Source organism: Crocuta crocuta, unplaced genomic scaffold, assembly GCF_008692635.1.
Source record: "Crocuta crocuta isolate KB4526 unplaced genomic scaffold, BGI_CrCroc_1.0 scaffold181, whole genome shotgun sequence".
NCBI lineage: Eukaryota > Metazoa > Chordata > Mammalia > Carnivora > Hyaenidae > Crocuta > Crocuta crocuta.
Genome location: NW_027527952.1, coordinates 535205 through 560833, shown reverse-complemented (window position 1 = coordinate 560833; position 25629 = coordinate 535205). Strand labels below are relative to the sequence as shown.

General features: G+C 36.7%; 1 protein-coding gene across 2 annotated transcripts in view; it reads right to left on the bottom strand.

The window, feature by feature from the left end:
* The window catches only part of ITGA1 (integrin subunit alpha 1), a 156780-nt gene that overhangs the window by 34216 nt on the left and 96935 nt on the right, over nucleotides 1–25629 (bottom strand). For both annotated transcript variants that reach the window (XM_077752498.1, XM_077752499.1), the window contains 8 exons: nucleotides 21171–21244; nucleotides 20367–20511; nucleotides 15057–15199; nucleotides 12082–12225; nucleotides 10363–10620; nucleotides 7648–7778; nucleotides 2385–2551; nucleotides 823–959 (listed from right to left, as the gene is read on the bottom strand). In XM_077752498.1, coding sequence (XP_077608624.1) covers nucleotides 823–959; nucleotides 2385–2551; nucleotides 7648–7778; nucleotides 10363–10620; nucleotides 12082–12225; nucleotides 15057–15199; nucleotides 20367–20511; nucleotides 21171–21244 — 1199 coding nt within the window. The remainder of the gene's footprint in view (nucleotides 1–822; nucleotides 960–2384; nucleotides 2552–7647; nucleotides 7779–10362; nucleotides 10621–12081; nucleotides 12226–15056; nucleotides 15200–20366; nucleotides 20512–21170; nucleotides 21245–25629) is intronic.

Here is a 25629-nt window from a genome sequence, read left to right as displayed (position 1 = left end):
CACCCAGGCACTCTAGCCTGTTTCCTTTATAATTACAAGATCATGTGCAAGTTCCAAGTCTGTCTCAGCCACTAAAACCACTGTTTTCTCATTATATCTATTCTTGTCTCTCTTTCTGTCTCTAAGTATCATGCACATTATAAGAAAATGTTTAAGAAATTCCTGCCCTTATTGGGTATGCTCCCCATTTACACAGTGACTCAATAAAATGCACTTGAAATGGTTCAAACTGACTTCCTAGTCATCTCTGGAGATTAAGAATTTGCTTTCCAAGGCACCCTCATCACTGTAATACAAAGAGACTTAGGTAGCACAAAGCCTGTGGATAATAAAAAATACCAGATTTTTTCCCCTTCAATTTAAAGCCAAAGAGCAACATATATAGTTCAGTGGACAAGAAAGGCCCTAGGGCAGCATATGACCCAATACTTTTCCCTCAGGGCACGTAGCCACTTACCTACATTTGACTGATGAGGCCCACAAAAGTTAAAAGATGTCTTCAAGTATAAATGAATGAATATAAGAAATGAGTAAGTGAATGAAGGCAGGTCTCTTATCAACCAGTGCACTGTGCTTTTTACTATTCCATAATATATGGGTATCTGATAACATACACACAGGGAAGACGAAAGATAGCTCTATGAAATGCATTTGGAAATTAGAAGATCAGGTCTGTGATTTTCTGATAAAAGTGACCAAATAAAATGAAGTTTACTTTCTGATGTGCACTTTGAAATAAAATAAGAAGGCTGACTTGAAGTAAGACATCTGTGCTTTATTCTTGATTTGGAATAAAGCAGCTATAACATATGATTTACTTGCCAACATGTAGAAGGAAAGCTTAGTGCATTCTGATTCTTGAACTGTGATGTTTCTTTGAATTTTTCTTTCTTGAGTTCCAGAGAAAAAGCTTCGTGATATCTGTCTTAGTGAATCTAGTGTGACACGGTACTGCAAATCTGGAAGAGAAAATGACAGAAACGTTTACTTGGGGTAACTTTCATATGGTCAGTTCATTAAATTAGTATTATAGAAAAACCTCCTGAGCAATCAGTCAACACAAAGTTTCTATTATTCAGTTTACCCATTTCTGTAGTGCAAAGGTACTCACAGTCCTGAAGATAATCTTCAGGAACTCTATAGAACCACCTTCTGAGTTCACTATGCCTTTAATGTTTAATCACACTTATTTTATAACGTATATGTACATATGCGCACACACACATACACCTACATATCAATTTTATGACCATGCATGTGTCATAAAACTGGGTTTTATGAAAACTGGGTTTTCACTTAAAATATATACTTTTTTTAGTTTAGCAATCTTGAAGCTCTGCTTAGAGTATTGATTATATTTCAAAAGACCCACAAAAAATACACTAATGAATTTTTACCTATTTTATGAAAAGGTCATTTTAGACTATGTGCAAAGTACATAATGAATTTAATAAATAAGTTTAATAAAACAGGAGTACCAAAATAAAAAACAAGTTAAACCTTACACTTTTTAAAGAGGCAACAATCCTACTTATTTGAACCCCTAGTTACTGTATAGAAATTAAATGAGACAGAAATAATGTTGTATATGAAAATGTAAATCATTATTTTACACTCCTATAGCTAATTATCTTCTAATAAGAGGACTATTGTGAGCACAATTATGCACACGAATAGCAAACTAAGAAAAAAAGATTTTAAGGATTAATTATTTTTCATATTCCACTTATCTTTGGTTTGTAAACTACTGTTTTGCAGCCAATGGACTCCACACTTTTGACTCTAACATGTTTTAGTATCTTTAAAACCCCACCTCAGGAAGTGTGCATGTAGGGAGGAGGAGGTACCCCAGGCTATGCCTGAGAACTCACACGTGGAGCATGTCTGATTCTCAAAAGCTAGGGTCGCCTTCTGAGTAAAGCAAAGAGATCTCAGGCAGGTGGAGGTGGCAAAGCATTCAGGTTCCTACAATACCAGTCTTAGCAAAGAGAGGCAGGAGAAGGAAGAAGAGAGGGTTTGTGAAAAACCACAGGAAGGAAAACTGGGCTCCTTTGAAGCCCAATTTCCAAACTTTAATATCCGAACATGTATTATTATTATTGTTTTTAGTATCTGGTTGTTTGCTGTAAAGGGGAGAGCCGGAGGGGATCCATGGACAGTTGTGGCCATTGCATATAAGCATATGGTTTCTGCTCCAAAATTTACTGGGTTCCATAACATATTCTTTCTTCAGTAGATTTTTTTTTTCCAAGGTTCAGCATGTTGAAGGGTGATATGCAGATCCCTATCACAGGGGAAATATAATATCTTACTGGATTTCCTCATGTGGGAGCAAATGTATTGTCCTCCAGCCCCAAAGTACTTGGTATAGTTATTATACTCACTAGTTGTGTAAACTTCATCTTCTTTGGACTTCAATTTCACATCAAAACACACTGTAGCATTTATGCATACTGTTTCCTTTCCTTCCATATGGCAGTTTTTCTTTTGGATGTTCACTTTATTGGGTTCAAAATTCATGGTCACTTTGACTACAGCCACATCTCGGGACCTGCAAACATAAATGGTGATGACTGCTCACACATTGTCACATTTCATGAATTCCATCATTATGACAGTGCAGTGTGAACGCACTGGTGGGGATTCTTCTTTGTGTATAGTTGGCCTCTCAGGACTCCCATTTTCTAGGTGAGTTTTTGATACATAAGAAATGGTATATGATGGGGGCGCCTGGGTGGCTTAGTTGGTTGAGCGTCCGACTTTCGCTTAGGTCATGATCTCATGGTTCGTGGGTTCGAGCCCCGTGTCGGGCTCTGTGCTGACTGCCAGCTCAGAGCCTGAAGCCTGTTTCAGAGTCTCTATCTCCCTCTCTCTCTGACCCTCCCCTGCTCACGCTGTCTCTCTCTCTCCTAGAAATAAATAAAAAATATTTAAAAAAAAAAAAGAAATGGTATATGATGTTCTGAGAACACCCAGGATGTTTTGAAACTATCTTCAACTTTTGGTTCTGAATGGTAGGAGAATATGCAGCCCCAAAATGTGACTACAGGTGTTCAGGACACGTTACCCCAAAACATATCACTTTGATATATTGATTTTTCTGAGCTGTAGGCACTTGAAAAATAGTAAATACACGAAGGGGCTTTCTCTGAACTTTCCTTCTACTTAAAGACAGATACTCCAAAAAGAACTCAATTCAAGTCTATCACCCAGAGAGGACTGACTCTTACACAGGAGGAGAGACACCACACTGAGATGCACTTTGCCACAAACTATCATCATATCACCCATCTATTCTTTCCAAGGCCCATTCATCTTCCTTTTTTTTTTTTTTTTAATGTTTTATTTATTTCTAGGAGAGAGAGAGAGAGAGACAGTGTGAGCAGGGGAGGGTCAGAGAGAGAGGGAGTCACAGACTGAAACAGGCTCCAGGCTCTGAGCTGGCAGTCAGCACAGAGCCCGACGCGGGGCCCGAACCCACGAACCGCGAGATCATGACCTAAGCGAAAGTCGGACGCCTAACCGACTAAGCCACCCAGGCGCCCCTCATCTTTCTTAAAAATTATTTGCTCTCCCCGGAGAGGCCTACATACCTTCTCTCTTGTCTCTATTAAAATGGTATATAAGCCTGGGGTGTGTGGGTGGCTCAGTCAGTTAAGTGTCTGACCCTTGATTTCGGCTCAGGTCATGATCTCACGGTTCATGAGTTGAAGCCCCACATAGGGCTCGGCGCTGACAGTGCAGAGCCTGCTTGGGAGTTTGTCTCTCTCTCTTTATGCTCCTCCTACACACACACACACACACACTCTCTCTCTCAAAATAAATAAATAAAATGGTATTCAAGTCTGAATTCTAAACCATCTCAAGGAATTACTCATTTTCCTCTGGATATCTCCCATGTATACATGGGATATACACATTAATAAAGTTCTGCTTGTTTTTTCTCTTGTTAATCTTTTATAAAAGCATTCTCAGCTAAGAACTTAGAAGGTTGAAGCAAATTATTTTTCATTCTTTACAGTTCATAAGCCAAAAATCTGTTTTCCTGTGATGGAAAAAAATGATGGAACCAAATGCTCAGATGCAAATTCAGAACCAAAACCATATTTTTGTAGCTTTTCAAGTTTGTTTTCAATCTGGAAAGAGTCCCAAGTCCTATGGACAACTTTTGTGCACTGTAATACTTGTGCAGACAAATATAGGTCCTAAGCTAGGTAGCTTGTGAATACATAGGTCCCTGATTTGCTTTTGCATTAAAAACAAACAAACAAACTGTATTTTTCTTTTAAAACATTTACCCAAAGAAAACATGGAAATATAAAACAGGAAACAAAGGTAACAGAAATCACTTGTAATTTTACTACTCAGCAATAATCACTGTTAACATCTGATATGCTTTTTTTCTTTGCAGAAGACTATATTATCTATAGATATGGGTGTGTGTGTGTGTGTGAAAAAGAGAGATACACACACATATCACATACATATGTACCTATACCTACTTTTAAAACTATCATAATATAATGGATAGCCTTCTTTTTTTTTAATGTTTTTTTTTTTTTTAATTTCTAGGAGAGAGAGAGAGAGAGAGACAGTGTGAGCAGGGGAGGGTCAGAGAGAGAGGGAGTCACAGACTGAAACAGGCTCCAGGCTCTGAGCTGGCAGTCAGCACAGAGCCCGACGCGGGGCTCGAACCCACGAACCGCGAGATCATGACCTAAGTGAAAGTCGGACGCTCAACCAACTAAGCCACCCAGGCGCCCCTAATGGATAGCCTTCTAATATTTGTATTTTTCTGAGAATATTATTTTCAATGGCAATATACTATGCCAGCATATAAATGTATCATAATCTATTTATTCAATCCTTTCTTATTGGACATTTATGTTAATTTGTCTTTTATTAGAATTTTTTTAATGTTTATTTTTATTTTTGAGAGAGAAAGAGAGAGGAGAAACAGAGCATGAGTGGGGAAGGGGTAGAGAGAGAAGGATCTGAAGCAGGATCCGGGCTCTAAGCTGTCAGCACAGAGCCTGATGAGGGGCTTGAACCCACGAATAGTGAGATCATGACCTGAGCCGAAGTCAGACATTGAACCAACTGAGCCACCCAGGCGTTCCTGTATTAATTTGTTTTTTTTTTTAAAGTTGCTAGCACAGTGCTGTGATGACTAAAAATTATAACTCTTAGACATAGATTAGATCTTTACAAATATTTAGGAAGTAAATTCTTTGTTAAAAAGTGTAAATATTTTAAGGCTTCTTAACACTTATTGGCAAGTACCTTCTAATGTTTGTTAAGCAGTTTACTCCTTCACCAGCAATGGATGAGCAGGTCTAGTTTCCTGCGTAGTAGTTTGGATGCTCCAGGAATGAGGCTCCCCACTGAACATCTCTGCCCCAACCAGGTTTTTAAAGGGGTTATGGTGCATGACAAGGCTCTCAATATCTGTTCCTGGATGTCTCTGACTGCTGGTGGGCCTCTGTTTATTGCCTGCCATCTACATCCACTCTCATGCCCTCCTTCAGCATTGTAAATCTTGGTCTTTGTGTCCTGTATGCTGGTTCGGTCCATTCTGCTGGGCAGTCACAGCGACCCAACTCTGTCATGTTGACCCATTACTGATAAAGCATTGACCAGCAGCAAAAGAGAAATAAGTCTTCAGAGCTTTGTAAGAAGCCTTTGAAACAACTGGAGAGTAAAAATTTCCCTTTGTATGTGTGTGTGTATATATATATATATACAGATATATATATATAAAGTATATATATATATAAAATATGAGAGTGAATACAATAAATATTTTTGATTTAAGGCTATCATAATAAATTAATTCAGGATTAACAGTTCATACAAAAACTAAATATACCTTTTGTTGCTGATACTAGTGATTTCATTTGGTTTTGGGTGTGACCTCCCCAAAGTCACAGCTACTTGCTGCCAAGCATTCCCCTTTCCCAAGCATCACCTTACAGTTTTCTTTTCCCTGCACTATACAGTCAAAACATTTCTTAACATAATAGCTTTTATCTGTGTGCCATTTAATCTGCAATTTGTATTTGGCTATTAGTTCTTAAACAGTATCTCTTTAAAAAATTTTTTAAAAAAATTTTATGTTGAATTATAATTGGCATACAGTGATTCAACAATTATATTCATCACCTTATACTCACTACAATAAGTACAATTACCATCTGTCACCATATGATGCTATTACAATGGTATAAATTGTAATTATAATTGCAATTATCTTATATTTTGACAAAGTCATCTAGTTTCAGGTCTCTATCTTTACTATTTTTCTAGATAATTTTTTTTGGGAAAAATACCAGTGAGATTTGTTTCCATCTAAATTACTTTAAACCAATGATTGATTTGGAAAAATCAATATACGGACTTGCTATCAAAGCACATGGTGTAAATATAAATATATTTTTTATAATAAATATTTTCATTATATGTATTTTTTAATTTCTTCTTTTAAAGTTTATTTATTTTGAGAGAGAGAGCCACAAGTAGGGGAGAGAGGTGGAGAGGAGAGACAGAATCCCAAGCAGGCTCCATGCCATCAGCACAGAGCCTAATGTGGGGCTTGAACTCACAAACCATGAGATCATGACCCAAGCTGAGATTAAGAGTCAGACCCTTGGAGCACCTGGGTGGCTCAGTCAGTTAAGCATCCGACTTCAGCTCAGGTCATGATCTTGTGTTCGGTGAGTTTGAGCCTTGTGTCAGGCTCTGTGCTCAGAGCCTGGAGCCTGCTTCAAGATTCTGTGTCTACCTCTCTCTCTGTCCTTCTCCCACTTGCACTGTTTCTCTTTCTCAAAAATAAATAACCTAACAAAAATAAAGAGTCAGACCCTTAACCAACTGAGCCACCCACCTGCTCCTTTAATTATATTTCTTAATGAAGTTTGAAACATTTAAAAAATTATCATACAAAATTTATATTAAAAGTATCCTTGATGTTTTAGTCACTTTTTCCCCAAAAGAACCCTTTTTGAAATTGTGCTTTTTAAGTAGTTAAAAATGGGGTTATTACTGTCGTTAGCTAATAAATTATTTATTAATGAATAAGCTAAGAAGTAAAATGGTATTAATATACATATCTGACCACTGACTAGAATTTTATAATGAGCTGAAATTAATTTGAGGATGCAGACATTTTAAAGGCTGAGTAGAGATATTACTGAAGATGCTTCTATGCTTGACCAACAATGTATATACAAACGATGATGTCCAATTGTCTAATTACATATATTAGGTAAATGAAGAATGAAGAATCAATTACCCACAAAAGTCTGTGAACAACTCAAAGTTAGAGATGTTTTCTTATTTATATAATTCTCGATGAGTGCCTCTTTCTCCCCTATGCTGCCCCCTAAAACAGAATACCTACCTTAGTGCCAAGCACATAATAGATACCCCAAATTAAGGGTTGATTGTACTTGTTTCTTTAACATGGTTTCATTATTTTTAAGATTTATTGACTTTTCCAGCTTCTTGAATTACATAACTTTTATCTAAATAACAGAGCATAAAGGAAAATTGAAATTTGGTATGGCATGAGCTCCAATCATACTCTCTGAGCTCTGGAACTATTTGTGAAATGTTATCAGATTAATAGGATGTTATTAAAATACATACCAGAAGAGGGCAGCGCCACCAAGGCCCCCAATAGTTACATCAGTCAGACCATCCTCATTTAAATCCATTGCTCCATGGATAGACTGGCCAAAAAATTTCAGTGTCTTGCCATCTTTACCTGATGAAATATGCTGTGAAAGTACCAACAGAGAGTTTTTATGCCAGAAGAGTCTCTTCAGAAACAGTTTTAAATAAATCTGAGAACTTGGATTGGTTAACAAAATATTAAAATTAAAGATATTTTGGAAAACTACCAAAACCCCTCATGTGGAGACAAGATGAATTACTCCTATGTTACCAAAAGTTATTCTTTTTATAGTACAGACAAAATAATTTCAGGGTTACTGACACCAGAGAGGGGGAAAAATTATATAACGTCATCTTGTCTAATGTTCAAGGAAAACATTTGTGAGTAACTGGCTCTAGTTTCCACTCAGTTCCATAACATAGAGGTATTTAAAGATACTGCAACCTTGAAAACATATCATACAAGCAAGAGGGAGAACAGAAGTTTGTCCTAAGGGTCAGTTTGGGATTCAGTGAATTTGGAGGCTGGGTATAAATAGCAAATTCTATCAGATACATTTTCCAACATATGATCTTCTTTGCAAAAGTCAAGGGCACAATAAAATCATTAGGCACAAATGAATATGGAGTTCTTGAAGACTGATTCTTGTACATGGTATACACCTATACATACTGTGTTTAAGATGTGTGCTTCCTGGTTTAGCTTTGGCTCCAGCTAATGACATACATATTTTTAATTTTAGAGAGAGGGAGAGAGAGAGAGGAAGGGTGGAGCCTGATGTAGGGCTTGATCCCACAACCCTGGGATCATGACCTAAGCTGAAATCAAGAGTTGGATGCTCAACCACCCAGGCGCCCCTAAGCTGATCATACTTTAATAGAACTGATAGCAAGGATAAAGGACTGACAGACCCTCCCTAAACTTGGGGGTCTTCTTATCATCTTGTTTTTCACTTACAAACCATAAATTAAAAAGCCAAACAAGGCAAACCAATAGAAACATTTTCATGCTTAAATGTTTGTGGCTCACTGGGAAGTAGTTCCTTATTTTTTCAGCAAATGAATCAGGAGATATCATTCTCATTGGTTCTGGAGTTCATTCAGTTTGATTCTGGATTATCCCTCACACAAGCAGCCCCTCTGGTTACCATGGAAACAAGTGAGCACATCCTCACCCATCCTTAGGAAGGCGTTTTGCCAATAATTAAGCAAACTCAACTCTAATATTCTTTCTTGTGGTTATTTAAAGCTGCATCCAGAGTTAACCACCATTTTACAAAATAAATTTCTGACAGTTTTTCCTGTTGTTAATGATTTAGATATCCTCTTTTTTTTTTTTTTTTTTACTGCAAATGCCATTTCACTGGATTTTCAGGATTAATAGCAAAAGAATAAAGTGGTAGAACACAAGAAAGAAACTCCTTCTTGCAATTCCTAATTTCATCACATTCCCATGGGTAATATTGCATGTTTTCAGTTAAGTAATACCATGAAGACTCTTGAAAGAAACAAATAATTTACTGAATGGATGGATTGTTGTTACTGAAACATGCCTTTTACTTTATTGTTTCATTAATGTCATTATGACTTTATGAAAAATTAAGTACAACTTCACAATACATGAATGGATTTTGAGAATTCTGTTGACTACAGTATGAAAAGAACAATCGAATGTGAAAAGAACAATCGAATGTAAAAAGAAATAATTGATGACCCGATTTTCTTTTCACGTTATAAAAGTAGTTCAATACCTAACTACTTATGGTTACTTAAAAACAGACAATTACATTAGAATAATTCCTTTAAACTCTTCTGTAAATTTATATTTTTCTCATGTAGGAAAAAATTATATTTATGTATTAGGACCATTGACTGACAATAAATTTAAAACAATAACAACAGAAGTCCCCTGTAGGTTAAGCTTAATTATTCAGATTTTTTTCCAGGAGGGTTAATTGTGAGGAAATTACAAACCTTTAGGAACCCAAATTCATTTGATGAAAATATACCAATTTAATTCATAAATATAAATGTAATGCAATTTCATTATAATAGCATGGGTACTGAATATAAAAACAATAGTTTCATCTTCTTTATTGGCTAAATTGTATCATTATTGTTCTTTTATTTAGAAAGTGGTATCGTCTGGGGTGCATGGGTGGCTTAGTTCGTTGGGCGTCCAACTCTTAGTTTGGCTCGGTTCATGATCTCACGGTTCATGAGTTTAAGCCCTGCCATCAGGCGCCATGCTGACAGCACAGAACCTGCTTGGGATTCCCTCTCTCTCCCTCACTCTCTGCCCCTCCCCTGCTTGCTCTCTCTCTCTCTCTCTCAAAATAAATAAACTTTAAAAAAATAAATAAAAATAAAGTAGTATCCTCTGTTTAGGATCGCACACATTGTAAATGTTAACTACTGTCATTATAAAGTGTTCTTTTGTTTTGTTTTTTACCATTTTGAAAGCTCAGATCATGGAGCCACAGCAAAAAACAAAAGGAAAAAAAATAGGTAAGAGGATAAATTACACAATAATGCTTCTATAAAGAAAACTTAAAAAGGAATTAAATCTAGTTTTCCAATAGAGTCAGAAGATAAAAATTAAATAACTCATGAAGCAAGACAGGAAGCAAGCCTAGCATTGAACCCACTTAACGTTTAAGGGTGGGGACAGTAGGCTGAACTTCTTACTTGTGCATACTCCTTCCGTATAGTCTTGCCACTCCCATGATAAATGTACACGGCTCCCTTGTGATCATCTTCCAGGGGAGCTCCTATCACAATGTCATCAAATCCATCAAGATTGAGGTCTCTCACAGCAGCAATAGCTGTTCCAAAACGAGCCCCACATGGCTCATTTCTGTTTTCTTTTGTGCATGAATTGTGCTTCAGAGATGAACAACAAGTCTGCTTAATGGGTTCCAGGCTCATTTGATATTCAAACCTTGTCTGGAAGAAAGATAAACAAGATACTTATGAATTTCTATCATTACAACAGCACAGTGAAATTTTTAAGAATGTACTAAATCAGAGCTATTAAAAACCATTTGTACATCAACGGTAAAGTTTGTAAAATTTCTTAAAAAGTGTGCTTATCTGAGAGCAAAGTTAAAGATTTTAAAGAACAGATCGTAGAAGTGTGGGGAAGAAGATATATTGAGGATTTTAATGGATTCTCTTTTAGTGGAATCAAGTGAGTATATAACTCACAGCATACTTTTAAAGCTGAATAACTTAAATTTTAAATCCTCAGTTCAAGTTTCTATCCTTCCTTCATCCAATATTTGCTTCTTTGAAAAGTCTCTATACAGTCTCCTCTACAGGGTAAAGAGAAAAATCTACTCTACTCAAAAAGGAAAGTTTATCCAAAGCTGTCTAGAGCAACCCTCCTCCTCACCCCCCAAATTCAGTAAAGGTCAGAAAGGACTAGTAATGATGGATAGGAACACACTTTCTAGGAAAAGAGGGAAAAACAGCAACGACCAAATAAATTGATGGGGGGAAGCAAACAAAATGATAGGAAGAAAGATAAACAATTTATTTTTATTTTTAAATGTTTTATTTCTGAGAGAGAGAGAGAGCAGGGAAGGGCCAGAGAGAGAGGGAGATACGGAATCTGAAACAGGCTCCAGGTTCTGAGCTGGCAGTCAGCACAGAGCCCAACATGGGGCTCGAACCCACGAACCGTGAGATCATGACCTGAGCTGAAGTTGGATGCTTAACCAACTGAGCCACTCAGGCGCCCCTACAATTTATGAATTAAAATAATTAATATGGAGAGACTCATAATTTAAAAAGTTAAATAGATAAATACTCACTTTGCTGTAAAAAGCAAAAATTCTTCTGATGAAGAAATTAAGAATTATTTCAGCTAACAAATGATGTCGAAAGTTAGGAGTGGAAAACAAAACCTTACTCCAGCCCAATGAAGTATTCCAAAGACCAAAGTAGTTTACTGTAACTGTGTGATGTCACTGCCTTAAAATCCACTGCTCCGCAGTCTCTCTGCTTCCCGGCTTTGTTCGGACAGCTAACACAGTTTTAACTACTAATGTCCCAACATCTCCAGGCCAGAGCCATGAATGGTTGCCCTGTGAGTTTATTTAGCAGTTTTGTGAGATTTATATTTATATTAATATTTATTCTATATATTCTCCTAAAAAAGGATAGTTCACATTTCCAAGCAGAAAACATCTAATGGTTAAAAATACTTTATTATAACTCTAAAACATTCATTTAGAAGTGGAGGAGTTGGTCATGGTAAAGGGGCCCTGAGAGATTCTTTGCTCCTTTTTCCAAAGTGAGTGCAACATTAGAACTGCATTATTTATTTGAAATTGAAAGAAAGGAAGAAGAAAGAAAGAAATAAAGAAATTCATGAATTTCTACCAAAGGCAGAGTGATCAGTACCTGATTCAGAGCATACACATACACTTTTCCTTGTTCCTCTTTCTCTGTTCCCATGTACATGGGAGCCCCAACCAGAAGAAGGTCAGTATTAGAATCCTTATCAACATCAATTGTGGTCAAAATGCTGCCAAAGTAGGAACCAATCTAGGGTACAAAACAAAACAAAATAGTCTGATAAACATCAGAAATTCTCAAGAGAGCTAAAGTCTGCGTTTCTTTTACTTAAACTAATCTAGAAGAGTATTTGAAATTCAGATATATATAGAAATAGGAATAAAATACAGAAACGGATTCTATTTGGAAGCTCTTTATTGGCTCTTGTGAGGCTAATAAATATTGAGACCCATCCCTGAGGATGAGCAGTAGACATAGTTTCTGCAGCTTGAGAGTAAGAGGAATGGCTTCCTCTAGATTTCATCCTAACGGCTCTTCTCTAAAAAGCAGAAAAGATCAATAATGCCACCACGATTTTTGTAAGGAAATAAAATGAGAAAAACAATAAAAGGCATTCTGGGATGGCATCAATATATGTTTATTTACAGTAATATGAAAATAGGAATAAAACACAATACGAAGAACTGATTTGTCTTGTAATACTGGTGCCGCATATTTCACCTTGTAGATTTAGAATGTTGTTTATTCAATGAAATGGCTAAGTCTTGTCTTAGCACTTGTGGAAGACAGAGAGATATAAAAGGACTGCAGAGGGACCATCTTTTAAAGATATGGATGTATTTTAGGGAAATGCAGTAGGCTTACACTTCATTATCTAAATGCAATAATATTCCCAAATATTGACCTGGGTTTAATATTTAATGCTCTTGATAATTCTCTTACTGAGATTTCCTGTCTTAGCTTCCATGATTTTAGTTTTGCTCTCTTGATTCTGCTACTATATCATAGGACACCCTTTGTTTTCACCTTCGCTGACTCCTTTTTTTCCTCCCATGCCCTAGATTTTGGCCTCCTACGCTAAGACCTGCATTCCCCTTGCCTTCTCTTATCTTAGATGGCCGATCCTTCCAAACATCTCCATTACTAAAAACTGCAAATTTAATTCTATCTTCCTTCTCAAGACTCCAGTGCTACATTCCTAGACATTGCTAGACATTTCCAGAACTGCTATATTGACTTTCAAATGTCCTTTTCTCATAGATTATGAAGGGCTTAAAAGCTTTTTGTTTTTTTTTTTGAGTTGAATAATTACAAACATAAATAAAATGCTGTAAGATCTGGCAACCTTGGGCCTTTATTCCCACATGGGGATAGCTGTCTGGAGCTGAGTGGGAGCTAATGTTTAGATGGCTCAGGAACTGTCTAGGCCATGGTTCCCACCATTTCCTGTTGTCCACTGTGCAATAGCTTTATTTACTTTACCTTTCTGGCACCCATAGCCATTTGAATTTGTGCTCACTGTTACAGGAAACATGTAAAACCAAAAAGCATTTAAAAAAATACCTAAACCACTTGAGTTGCTGACATTCTGATTATGGTGCCACCTTTCTCCCAGATTCCCAGGCTTGAAACTTAAACCATTCATAATTTAAATCATTTGTGACTTTCACAAGCAGTTTTTCACAAAATTTTCACTTCCTGTCTTATGTACCATTAATAGAGCAATATCAGATGTACAATGTCATACTTTTATAGTACTGTCAGCTCCTCCTCATTTGTGTCTACTCTAGTCCTTCCTTTTCCATTTTTATTGGTGGTACATCATTTTAGGCTCTCCTCACCTTATCCTTGAGTGACAATAATAGCCTTTTTTTATTGTTGATGCATTTTCTGATTACAAATGCGGGCAAAGAGCTAATAAAACCCCTTTTATAAGGTTTTATTATTCTCTATACATATATATGAGAATCTACATATGAGAATCTGACTTTGGTTTACTCTAACTCTGTTCTCCCACACATCTGATGGGGGAAGGATTTCAATTATATTACTAAGCAATCCTGAGAGTGGTAACAATAATCTCTGATTGGGAATGCCGCATTTAGGCTGAGGGGAATTGTAAGTACCTGATGGGCTTCCCAGGATGCAGAGACTCTGACAACTGTATGCCCTCAGCAGGAGGTCATGATGTTGTTATAAAAGATATTGGCTCCTGTAAAGAAAGGGTAGCTCTGCACCTGCCTGCCTGCCATGTCTGTCTCCTCATGCCCAAGCAGTTATGTGCTGGGCAGCTGTGAGTGTGCCTAGAGGAAGGCTCATGCTGCCCTGTCTTCTGGAGTGGCTGGTGACGGAGGAGGATGGCAGGGGAAGACTAGTGAGCTGGGATATTTAGTGAAGCCCAAATGACTGCCATGCGATAATAACCAACAGCATAGAGGTTTCTTTTAGTTTAAAAATATGTATACATATTTATGTTTGGTTATTGTGTGTATAATTTCTCAAACCACTTTCAGTATTCAATATCATCTAGTGAGAAGTTTTTGATTTTACATGTCATAACTTCCCTCCAGGAGAAAATCCAAATTCTTTAGTTTGCCATTCAGAACCTCACACAATTGGGGTCCACATTATCTTTATAACTTGCTCTTCTCTCTTCTGCTCTTTCTACCTATCTACGGTCTATCTTTCCCCCCAGATGAGCACAAATGTTATTCATATTAAGACTTCTGGCACCAAACCTAGTGTGAAACAATCTTTCCATCTTCTGGATTTACTGTCTGAGGCACAGACGTTTTCATGCTTCTCAATGTTTTAGAACTTTTTTCCTGTTTGTATATACCTATACATTTGTATCTACCTCATCATCCATACATCTTATCTCCACTTCCATGCAACTAAAATGTTCCTGAGGCCAAAGATGCAGATATCTTACATCCCTACGAGGAACCCAGCACAGGGCCCTGTTTAAGGTTGATGTTGAATATGATAGGACTTTTTCTTTTTAAAGTTTAGGATAATAGATGGGTAATTTAAATTTACATAGTGTATAAATGGATTAAAACAATAGTTTTCAAGCTTACCTGCTCTCCACTGAGTGTCTGAAGAATCCGGATGTCTCCATTTTCCATCCTATAGATGACAACCTGTCCCGTATGATTGTACCGTGGCTGTCCGGCAATGTAGAGCACATCTCCAGGAACAGTGGCGGAGTTCACTGTGTAACCTAACAAAAGAGAGATGCCAGATATACTATCTGACCCCTTAAAGGTCTGCACAGAATAAATTAAGATCCATTTTAAATGGCCGCGAGGATCATTTGTGTATTTCTATACAGACTTCTCTCTCTTTTTTTTTTGAAAATGTTTATTTTTTAATGGAGTTAAGTTTGTCTTGGTAGAAGCTTTTAGCATGCTCTGTGATCATCTACAGTGACCACTTTGTCCACCCCCCACCTCAGGTTTTCATTATTCAAGGGCACAAATGATATAACAATCATGACAGAAGAAGAACACACACACACACACACACACACACACACACGCTCACACACACTCCTCATGAGCTCAATTCACTACTTTGTAATAAATCGATGTACTTCATCTGGACATATGTGTTTGTGCTATAGAAAGTAAAAATTTTATATAGGGGAATCATAGTAAATGTAAGCCTTTTCTGCATTGTTGCTGTAGATTTTTAAGTAGTAATTTGAAGTAACTGAAGTTTATTTTTCCAAGTTAAGGCAAAAAGCATTGCATTTCTACCACAGGACCATTCCAAAATAGAATGGTATTAATATTTAGGTAGTTTTTAATTTTTTTATATTATACTTAGCCTGCAAAGACATCCTTGAACACTTAATATTTTTTTCTTCTTTTGGATATTTTTGGTGATAAATTTCAAGGAATAGATTACTGGATCAAACTTTCAATTCTTTCAGTGTCTGGCAAATTGTTTCCAGAACATTTGTACTACTTTATTCCATGTATAGCCAAAGGACAGACTGGTTTCATCAAACTCTCCCAAACATGGGGTATCATTACCATTATTCAAATTTTTGGATGTTCTAATAGGTATTAAACATAATCTAACAATATTACTTTGTTGTGATTTTAATTGTATTTGTTTGATTAAAAAGAGGAGTGGGGTGGGTGGGTTAAACAGGTGATGGGGATTCAGGAGGGCACATGTTGTGATGAGCACCAGGTGTTGTATGGAAGTATGGAATCACTATATTGTATGCCTAAAACTAAAATTACACTCTATGTTGGATAACTAAAATTTAAATTTAAAAAGTGAGCTTCAACATTCCTGTTTTTAATTGGATTCTCATGCCCATGACTTTTTCTGTGTCTTTAAGGCAGATTATTGTTAATTTTTGAGTGAAGAATTAGATTTATTTCTTGTGTCTTACATGCTGATTTCAACTTTATAGAAGGAAGAAGTGTTCTAATAATCAAATCTGTCCCTCAGTGGATCAGAGGGTATATTATTCTTCCAAATACCACAGAACAGCATTTCTTACTAAGAAAAAGATTGTGTCGATAATTTACTTGCCAAGTGTTTTACTAAATGGTAATAGTTTCACTTTATTAGAAAACTTTTGAGAAGGAACAGAGGTTTTTTTTTTTACCAAAATATGTTCAATCTTACAAGTCCTAAAGGAACATAATTCCTCAAGCATATTTTCCTTAATGAATATTTTTCTTCCATTCTCATTTCTTCATCTTTCTTTGAGCTTCTAAAAAATTATACACAGTAAATTATAGACTGTTCTTTTTCAAACAATTAATGTGTCATAGTTCTTCTGTTACTAACCACAATATTGCTTAAAAAATAAAAGCTTTAGGGTCATGTTTATACATAAATAAAATAAAAATGAAGAATGTGCCAAGCAAAGGCTGTTTTATTTTATGCCATTCTACTAAGAAATATTAAGCAAGGACTGGCCTAAGAGTGTTAGGACACTTAGATTTTTCTTTTTAGCTTACAGAGCTATGAATGCAAACTGATAAAAGAACCTTTAAAAAAACTGAAAATTATGTTTGAGGCTTGGAGTTGTGTGATTATTCAATTAATTAGTTTTGATAACTTGAGAACAAAAACTATTAGATGAAATCTTCCCTGAGACAGTACCTACTTGTCAGATAGTTACTGGGTAGAAGCTCAGGAATCTAAAGACAGTAAACAGGGAGAAAGAAAGACGGCCATGTAAAGTCTAGTTTTCATGAAAGGAAAATAATTATTTTCATCTAAGCTTACTGTTGCTTTCTGAAAAAAAAAAGGCACAAAATTGAAGAGAAAGGAAAATTCATAGCATAGCCTGCTGCATAGATTTATAAAGAATAAATCCTGTCAGCTTTCACAATTCACTTCCTGGGGAAAATGCCAGGATCTGGTGAGGTAATGGGAAACAGGTATGCTTGCTTTGATGTCATGTGCTTGTTTGCTTCACATTTTTACTTTAAAAAAAAAAAAAAATTGTCTGGCATGATTAAAAGTGGGTGGAAGAGGCAGGGAACTGTGACCATATTCTCACCATCAAAAACACTTGCTAACTGCATACTGGCCTAAAGTAGTTACTGGGTGAGTGACTATATCCTTAGGGGTTCAACAACTTTTTTTTTTTTTTAATAGTTTATTGTCAAATTAGTTTCCACATAACACTCAGTGCTCATCCCCACAAGTGTCCTCCTCCATGCCCATCCCCCCCTCCCCCCACATCCATCAGTCCTCAGTTTTTGTCAGCATTCAAGAGTCTCTCATGGTTTGCTTCTCTCCCTTTCCCCCACTATTTCTGCCCTTCTTCTCCCCCTTGTTCCTCCGTCAAGTTCCTCCTAATCCTCCTATACGTGCAAACATATGATATTTGTCCTTCTCTGCCAGGGGTTCAACAACTTTTGTTCCTACTTCTTCCTGGTCATTATTGATTAGTATGGGATTTTTTGTTTCCTACATAAGATTTTCCATTGCCTAATGACTTGCAATCTACATAGATGTCAGACTAACACATTCAAGCTCTTCTTTTTTTTTTTTCTTTTAAAAAAATGTTTATTTAGTTTGAGAGGAGAGAGAGAGTATGTGAGCAGGTGAGGGTGAGAGGGTGAGAGTATGTGAGCAGAGAGAGTGAGAGGGTGAGAGATTTCCAAGCAGGCTACGTGTGCCATGTCAGCACATAGCCAGACTTGGGGATTGATCTCACAAATCCTGAGGTCATGACCTGAGATGAAATCAAGAGTCTGACACTTAAGTGACTGAGCCACCTAGGAACCCTCAAATGCTTCCGAATTCGTAATCCACACAGGCAGACATTCTGAAATGATCATTTCAGGTATAGAATAATATTTGGGGTACAAAGCTATTTTTCTCCCCTGTCCCCTTTCTGGGTGCTTTTCTATTTTAAAAGAAATCTTATATATCTTAAATGTTATTTTGGCAAAATATCTTATGGGCTAACTTGTGATTAGTTTAATGAAATGATTTCTAAAATATAAATACATCATCTTAGTACATTGTAGACAACATATCCCCACATTTACTTTTTTGGGCAGGAAGGAATCATATGTTATAAATACTGTGGTCAGGGATGAAGATTCTCTTAGTGTTGTCTTGCTCCAGTGTTATCTTTAAGTCTTGAATTCTCTGAGTCTGTTTTGAGTACCATGAATCCAAGCTTTGGGGGCATAAGAGATTTAGGCTTGCTAAGACTATTCAGTTTTAAGAAATTTTACTGCATAACAATAACTCGGAATATCAGAAATACTACAGTATTATTAAAATATGTGAACTAAAGGTGTCACACATATCTTTGTGGACTTCATGCCCTATCTTTAATTTTGCAAATGTTGTTAATTTTGAAATGAACACGGGAATAAGAATCAAGATAACTAGATTCTAGTTTCAGGTCTGTCATAGTTAGCTGTGACATCATTTTTCTATTCCTTAATACCTTAATTTGAAAAACTGGATATTAACCATATGCTCTCTTAAGATCTCTATTAATGCATATGAATTTAAAGCCCATCCTCTTTATGTTACAACACAATCCTCCAAATATTTAAAAGGTATGCAGTGTACATTTTGTCTCCTAACCATCAATTTCTTCAAATTTTGCAGACACTGGGGACAGAGAGAAAGGAATTTTTCTAGATCAGTTTCCTCTAGATCATCTTTTATTGGCACACCCTAGTTTAGCATTTTCTTTTGTAATGTGTGATGTTTAGAACAATGGAACACTCTAGCTGCTCTCTGACCAGGACAGAACGCAATAGGAATTTTATGAGAAATAAAGTAGACTTTTATGAATGCAGTTCAGCATGTGTTAAGGGGTTTGAGCACTCACCTTCTACCTGCTGCTTACCACTGTAGTTTAAATTATCTACATCCCTCGGGCCTTTCATTTTTCAGTCCCGCTGCTTCTACAGTTTTAAGATGTGTCTTTGAATAAGGAGATGTATGGATCTACCAGTAAAGACCTCCTACCTTCCTCATAAAATAGAAAGAAGCTGGATAGAGTGACAAAGACTTGCCTCCAGGACAGAAAGATCCCAGAGAAGAATGCTAACATAGTAAAATATGAGCACTGAAAGGTATTTGTTTTCTTAACCACTGCACCCCCAGCACCAAGACAATACTTGGGGCAAAAGAGGTATCCCTCACATATTTGTTGACTGAGTAAAGTGCTGGGAAACCATACTCTGAGGGTTCTTTACATCCCAGGCCTTGATTGTTTACTGAGATCATTTAGTAAAAGAACACTTCCCTGGTATCACCTAGGCAGCTCAGTTCAGATGGAGAATAAGGTAATAGCAGACACACACCTCTCCATTCCAGACAAGTCTTTGAAAAATAAGACAACATTATATCAATGGGCTTAAGTTCAATATTTGTCTGGCTGTAAATAGAACTATTAAAGAAGAAGCTATATGACAAGAGAAATTAAAATTTTCTTTTCCAAAATTAGGACCCATAGAAGGAAACTAATGATATAAGATGTTTTAGAAAATATGGAGTCTGATCTGCAGGATATTAGCTGTGTCAAGGTTTCTCTTTTTTTCATTTCCTGTCTACCAGGTGCAAAGCTCTTCTTGAAGTTAATGAATACCAGACACAGGGAGACTTCAAGAAGTGCACATAACCACCTAAATCATTCCTGCACTAGGGAGCCCTTCTGAGAGAGTGTGACCTCCATGTTCTATTATTCCTAGGCTGCTCAGAAATTAAGGCTGCTTGGGAACTTTCATGGGTCTTATAAAACGTCTAACTCTTGGAAGTTACCTGTCTTCACATGGTTATAAGTAAGCCTATATAAAAATAAGTAAATAATGCTAAAAATAAAAACAAAACTAAAAATAAACCACAATAATTTTCTATCAATTACATCCACACTTTACCTAAATAAGAAGCAAGAGGTTCATTCTTTTTGGTAGACTCAACGTTAAAGGTTGTATTTTGAGGGATTATGATTTGATTAGCCTTCTGCATGACGACTGTTCCATTCCAATCATAGGCTCCTACCGCTCCAAGCATGACCCAGTCCTTATATCCAAATAGAGAAAACAAATGACATTTAACAAAAGAGCAAGAACACAGCATTAACAATGTGATAGATTGTATTCAAAGTGCTTTACATGTATTAACTTAGAATCCTCACAGTAACACTATGGTAACCTGGTAGAGTAACTTGCCCTCGGTTATACAGTACAACTGCCCATTGAAATGTCAATATTCCTTGGCAGGGACTCTGATGAATTTTCTTTCATCAGCTACAAATGATATATTTCCTAATCTTGACTTTTTGTTTATTTCTGGGTGCCAGGAATCCTAGGTCTTGAACATGGAATTCTAGTAAGATCTTTGAATACACTGAGACTAGGAAAAAGATACAATTCATACCATTAGCAACTGTTTTAAATTAAATATTTCATTTAGCCAGATGTATAATTACATAAGGCAGACCTCAAAATTTTTGATTCACAATTATTAGTACGATGTAGTGAACTGTGGGAGACATGTTTTCTTAATAAGCTTGTGAAATGCCATTTCCTATTTGGATTAGAAACATCATCACAGTCTGAATAACTGGGCAAGCCATGAACTGCTAGTTGCACTTATAATGCTGATGCCTGGGCTTGCTTTTGGGAGCAGAAACCTTAAAAAAAAAAGATATTTCATTTTCTACCAAGTGGTCAATGTACCTGTGAATAATGTGCACTGAAGCCAGTCTGAGACATTTCCATTTCAAATGAAGCTGCTGATTGGTCAGCTGTAGCTATAACAGAAAAATAAATGCCTTTTAGCACACTTGATGTAGAGAAGACAGAAACCAATTACAGACTGGACTCTTTACCAACCAGAATTTCCAACATCTTTTGGGTATGTTTAGCCACACATTTCTCAACCCTGAACTCCTAGATAGGGCTGGGTAAAGGACAGAGAAGGTTAACGGAAGGGTCATGGCTAGATACCCTTGCTGGGAAAGGCTTCTCTTCTTATACTCTAGCACACTTGTGGATGACATAGCACTTTAGATCCATGTGGTTAAAGTCGAAAGTACTGAAGTTAAAAACCTCCTTCTTCTCACATTGTGGGAATCCTGCTCAGATAGTAGCCTAAACTTACCCAATATGTTACAGTGTTGAAAAATTTTTATTCACATATTTAGAGAAGTCTCTTGACTTTAACCAAACCCACTGTATTTCCAGGTATAGATCCTCTTAGAATTCCATTATTTGATAAGAAAGTGTAAGGATTCTGGGCTTGTATTTTCTTTAATTTCTGGTGGTAGGTATCACTCACAAATTCAAAGAGGACTTTTAGATGGGCTGTAGGCGATATGCCATTCAATCACATATTTTTAAAGAAACTGTACCTTTTTTTTTGTTGTTAATGCTATGTAAAAGGTTCAGTGGCAAGCATTAGGTCTTTTTATCTTTCCAAGAGTTCCATGAATCTGAAAAATTTTAAATGAGGATTTCTCTGGACAAGATTCTGTACCCATTTTTAAGCTCTTTACTGAAATACAGAGATAATCCAAAGCATTCCATGGAAAAATATGCTAGTCTCAAAATATTTACTGACCCAAAGCCACAACCTCCTAAGGGGATCGAGGGAATGTTGATTCATTTGCTTTCAGTGGGGAGTTACTGATTTATTTGGCTTTGAAAATAAGTTAAAAATAGTGCATAATTTTAAGAAAGTCAGTCTGTCTTCTCATTGAGGCATGAGAATAATTCAATTTGTGAAATCAAACTTATTTACTAGTTATTTCCTGGTATAAATTTGTTAAATACATCAGTGAATGCCTTTTTATAGGACTTGGTTAAATAGGGATATCAATCAAGAATTCCAATGTATCATTTTCATCTCACGTATGAATTATCCCCTAATTTAAATGACTGAGATGCACTTTAACTTAAATCTCAATTTTAAGTCCACAGTGCTTTATGCTGCCTTCTTATTTATCTGTGCAACGCTATTGCAAGAGTGCAGGAGTGAAGACCTGCATGCTTCCAGTACCTTCTCCCCATGCTGTTCTGCTTATAGCTGAGAACAGAGAGAAGGGAGTTTTGTGACACTCCACCTACTTAATCACTGTCATGGTAATAGCCCCCTGAACATCCCTGAACTTCTTGCTGTCAACTCCTCCCGAAATGTTCCTAACTACTGAGATAACCACTCTCCCACTGTGCAGCATCTCGTTAGGAATTTTTGCATTTCCCCCATGTGCTGGGAAAGGGAGACATAGAATCTTTCTGAGTTTATATTGGGCAAGTTGGTGGCCTGTTCTCCTCACTAGGTGGCACAGTCCTTGGCAAGGAAGAATTTCATAATTGTTGCTCTTTACTATCTAAAGATAAGTGTTGATAGGAAATGGACACTTCCCAAGTAACAAGGAAATGAAACCCATTCTGATCTCTTTATGAAGAAAATCAGACATTGGCTAGTCAAAACACTGCGTTTGGTTAGCCTTGAAAGTGTGTCAATAAGGATGTGCCTCACATTTTAATCTGAGGATATTTTAAAAATAATTTTGCTGTATTTATTTAGTTTTGTTTGTTTATTTATTTTGAGAGAGAGAGCATGACCCATGCTTGCCAGTGGGGGAGGGGCAAAGGGAGAGTGAGAATCTTAAGCAGGTTCCACACCCAGTGCATAACCCAATGCGGGGCTTGATCTCATGAACATGAGATCATGACCTGAATTGAAATCAAGAGTCAGAGGCTTAACTGACTGACCCACACAGGTGCGCCCAAAATAATTTTGCTTTTAAATATATAGACTTCTTAAAGTGTCTGGGCATTCCAACGTGTAACCTTTAATTCATAGTGTGGTTAGTTTAGAAGCAACACAAAAATGTCTTCTAAGGTAAATTGGGTCCGTCTTCCCCCAGTAGCTGATATAGGTAGGCTTCATTTCTATAAGTCCTACCAGGTTATACTTACTTGTTTACTTAAAATGAGTTTAAAAATGAGATTGCATTGTGCTTAACTGTCTAATGTAACTAAGTAATTTTTCATTTAAATGGCCTTTACAGATTGTTTCTATCACATCTTAAAACTTACTAAAATTATGAAAAATTAAAAGTGCACGATGACTTGGAAAGCCTTGTAAATTTCCTTCCTTAAGGCTGGCAAAGCTTGTGGTCTAGCCTATTAGTAAATACCACTGGGATAGTTGCTGTGAGACCAAAGCCACTTAAAAGTGACTTGTGCACAGAATGTAGGACAGCCAAGTTCTTCGGAAGCAGCTGCTACTTCAGACAGATAAGTAATTCAAGAGTTCTGTTTCTAAAGGGGAAAAGCAGCCAGGGCAGAAGGGAAGCAGAGAAATGATGTCTGCATGGGCTGTAGCTGCTCATCAAATCTAACCTAAATCTTCTACTTCCTGGTCATGATCCAGTCATGAAATTGGCTGGGTGAGTCACCACCAGCATTTTTTTAATTAAAAGAGAAGAGAGAATGAAAATAAGAACCTATCAGAGTGCTTTGTATGTAATAAGGGTTATTCTGTTAAAGGTTGTTTTATTTTTATATGTATACATGTATATGCACTAGGTCACGCAGAAGTGGAAAAATTTTCCCTTCTTCCCTTCTAGATTCTGTGGCTCGTTTAATAATTAAATTGACCTAAAAGAAATTAGTGGAAGAAAAATTTAATTTCATATGGGAACCCCCAAACTATTAGACTGAAGGGCAAGTGGGGGCAGTTAAGACTTATATGATGCTATCCTGACCTAAAGAATGGGGTAGAAGCTTCAAAGGGAGGAGGGCAAAAACTGAAAATGGCCTCCTTCTTCATATTCTCGATAACTGAAGACCAAGAGAACGTGCCTCTTTCCCTCAACCTAGGATGAGAAACCTCCAGAGGGTTCTGCTTTTATGCCTTATTTGAATCCAGTGGACTCTGTCTTTGTGAGGACACATTGAAGAACAGTTGTTTTGTATCTTAAACATAGAAATTTTTCAAATTTTTTCAAAGGGAGGAGGGCAATTCACAGGATGTAAGAAGAACAGATATTTCGTAAGTAAAAGTTTGTCCTGCCATGCAGATAGGTCTTTAAAAAGTTATATCTGGTTATATCTTTTTTTCTGGACCAGGGGTCCTTATGTGAATTCTTTTAGGTAGTTAAGGGAAAGGTGGAAGTTTTTCCCGAGTCTGGTGAGTCTTGATTGCCTTCAGCTCAAAATAATCTACATGCCGAAGCAAAATAATTTGGGATGGCTATTTTGCTCCCCTTTAGTCACAAGGAAAAGTGTATTTATTACCACGGGTCACTGGCATATAAAGCTTAAACTCATTACTCTCAAACATTTTCTTTCCTTTCTACACATTTGAATATTCTGTCTGTTCGTCACTTTTCTGCATTTTCCTGGTCACTGGATGCTCAATCAAAATGGTCCTTGTTTCAGTTATGTCTCTTTCTCATTTCATCTCTTTGTTTCCCATTATCAGGTCATATCAGGGTGACTGAGAAGGTGCTCAAGAATTTCTATGTTTAAGATACAAAACAACAGTTCTTCAGTGTGTTCTCACAAGCACAGAGTCCACTGGATTCAGATAAGGCATAAAAGCAGAACCCTCTGGAGGTTTCTCATCCTAGGTTGAGGGAAAGAGGCGCACTCTCTTGGTCTTCAGTTATTGAGAATATGAAGGAGGCTTTTTTTTTTTTTTTTTCAGTTTGCCTGGCATAATGATTCCAAAATCTTGCTTTTTTTTTCTTGCTCAGGCAAGGGCTAGTTCCAAAAGAATGTGTTACTTGACCTCTTCCACCTAAGGCAGAAAAGGAATGCCATGACTCATTTTCCTCAGTAGCCAATCACCACTGCAACATGCAAGGAAAAAAATCCACAAAAAGTAACATGACTTAGACCAATATAGTTAACCAACGTTTCACTCCCATGGGAGTGAAGGCAGAATTCCATGAAGACCTTTAAAATGGGCAAGAACCAAAATGGGAGAAAATAAATAAACAACGACGTTATTGCAAATAAGGTCAGTTCCACAGAAGCCCAAAATTAAATAAACAAATTAAAAAAGAAAACGTGAGCTAGCACCTCCATTTTCTAAGCCTGTGTCACAGAAAAGAACTAAAATGCATGGGCACATTTTTGTTCTTTTGAGTCTACACTGACCATTGCCTTCATTCAGCCCTCA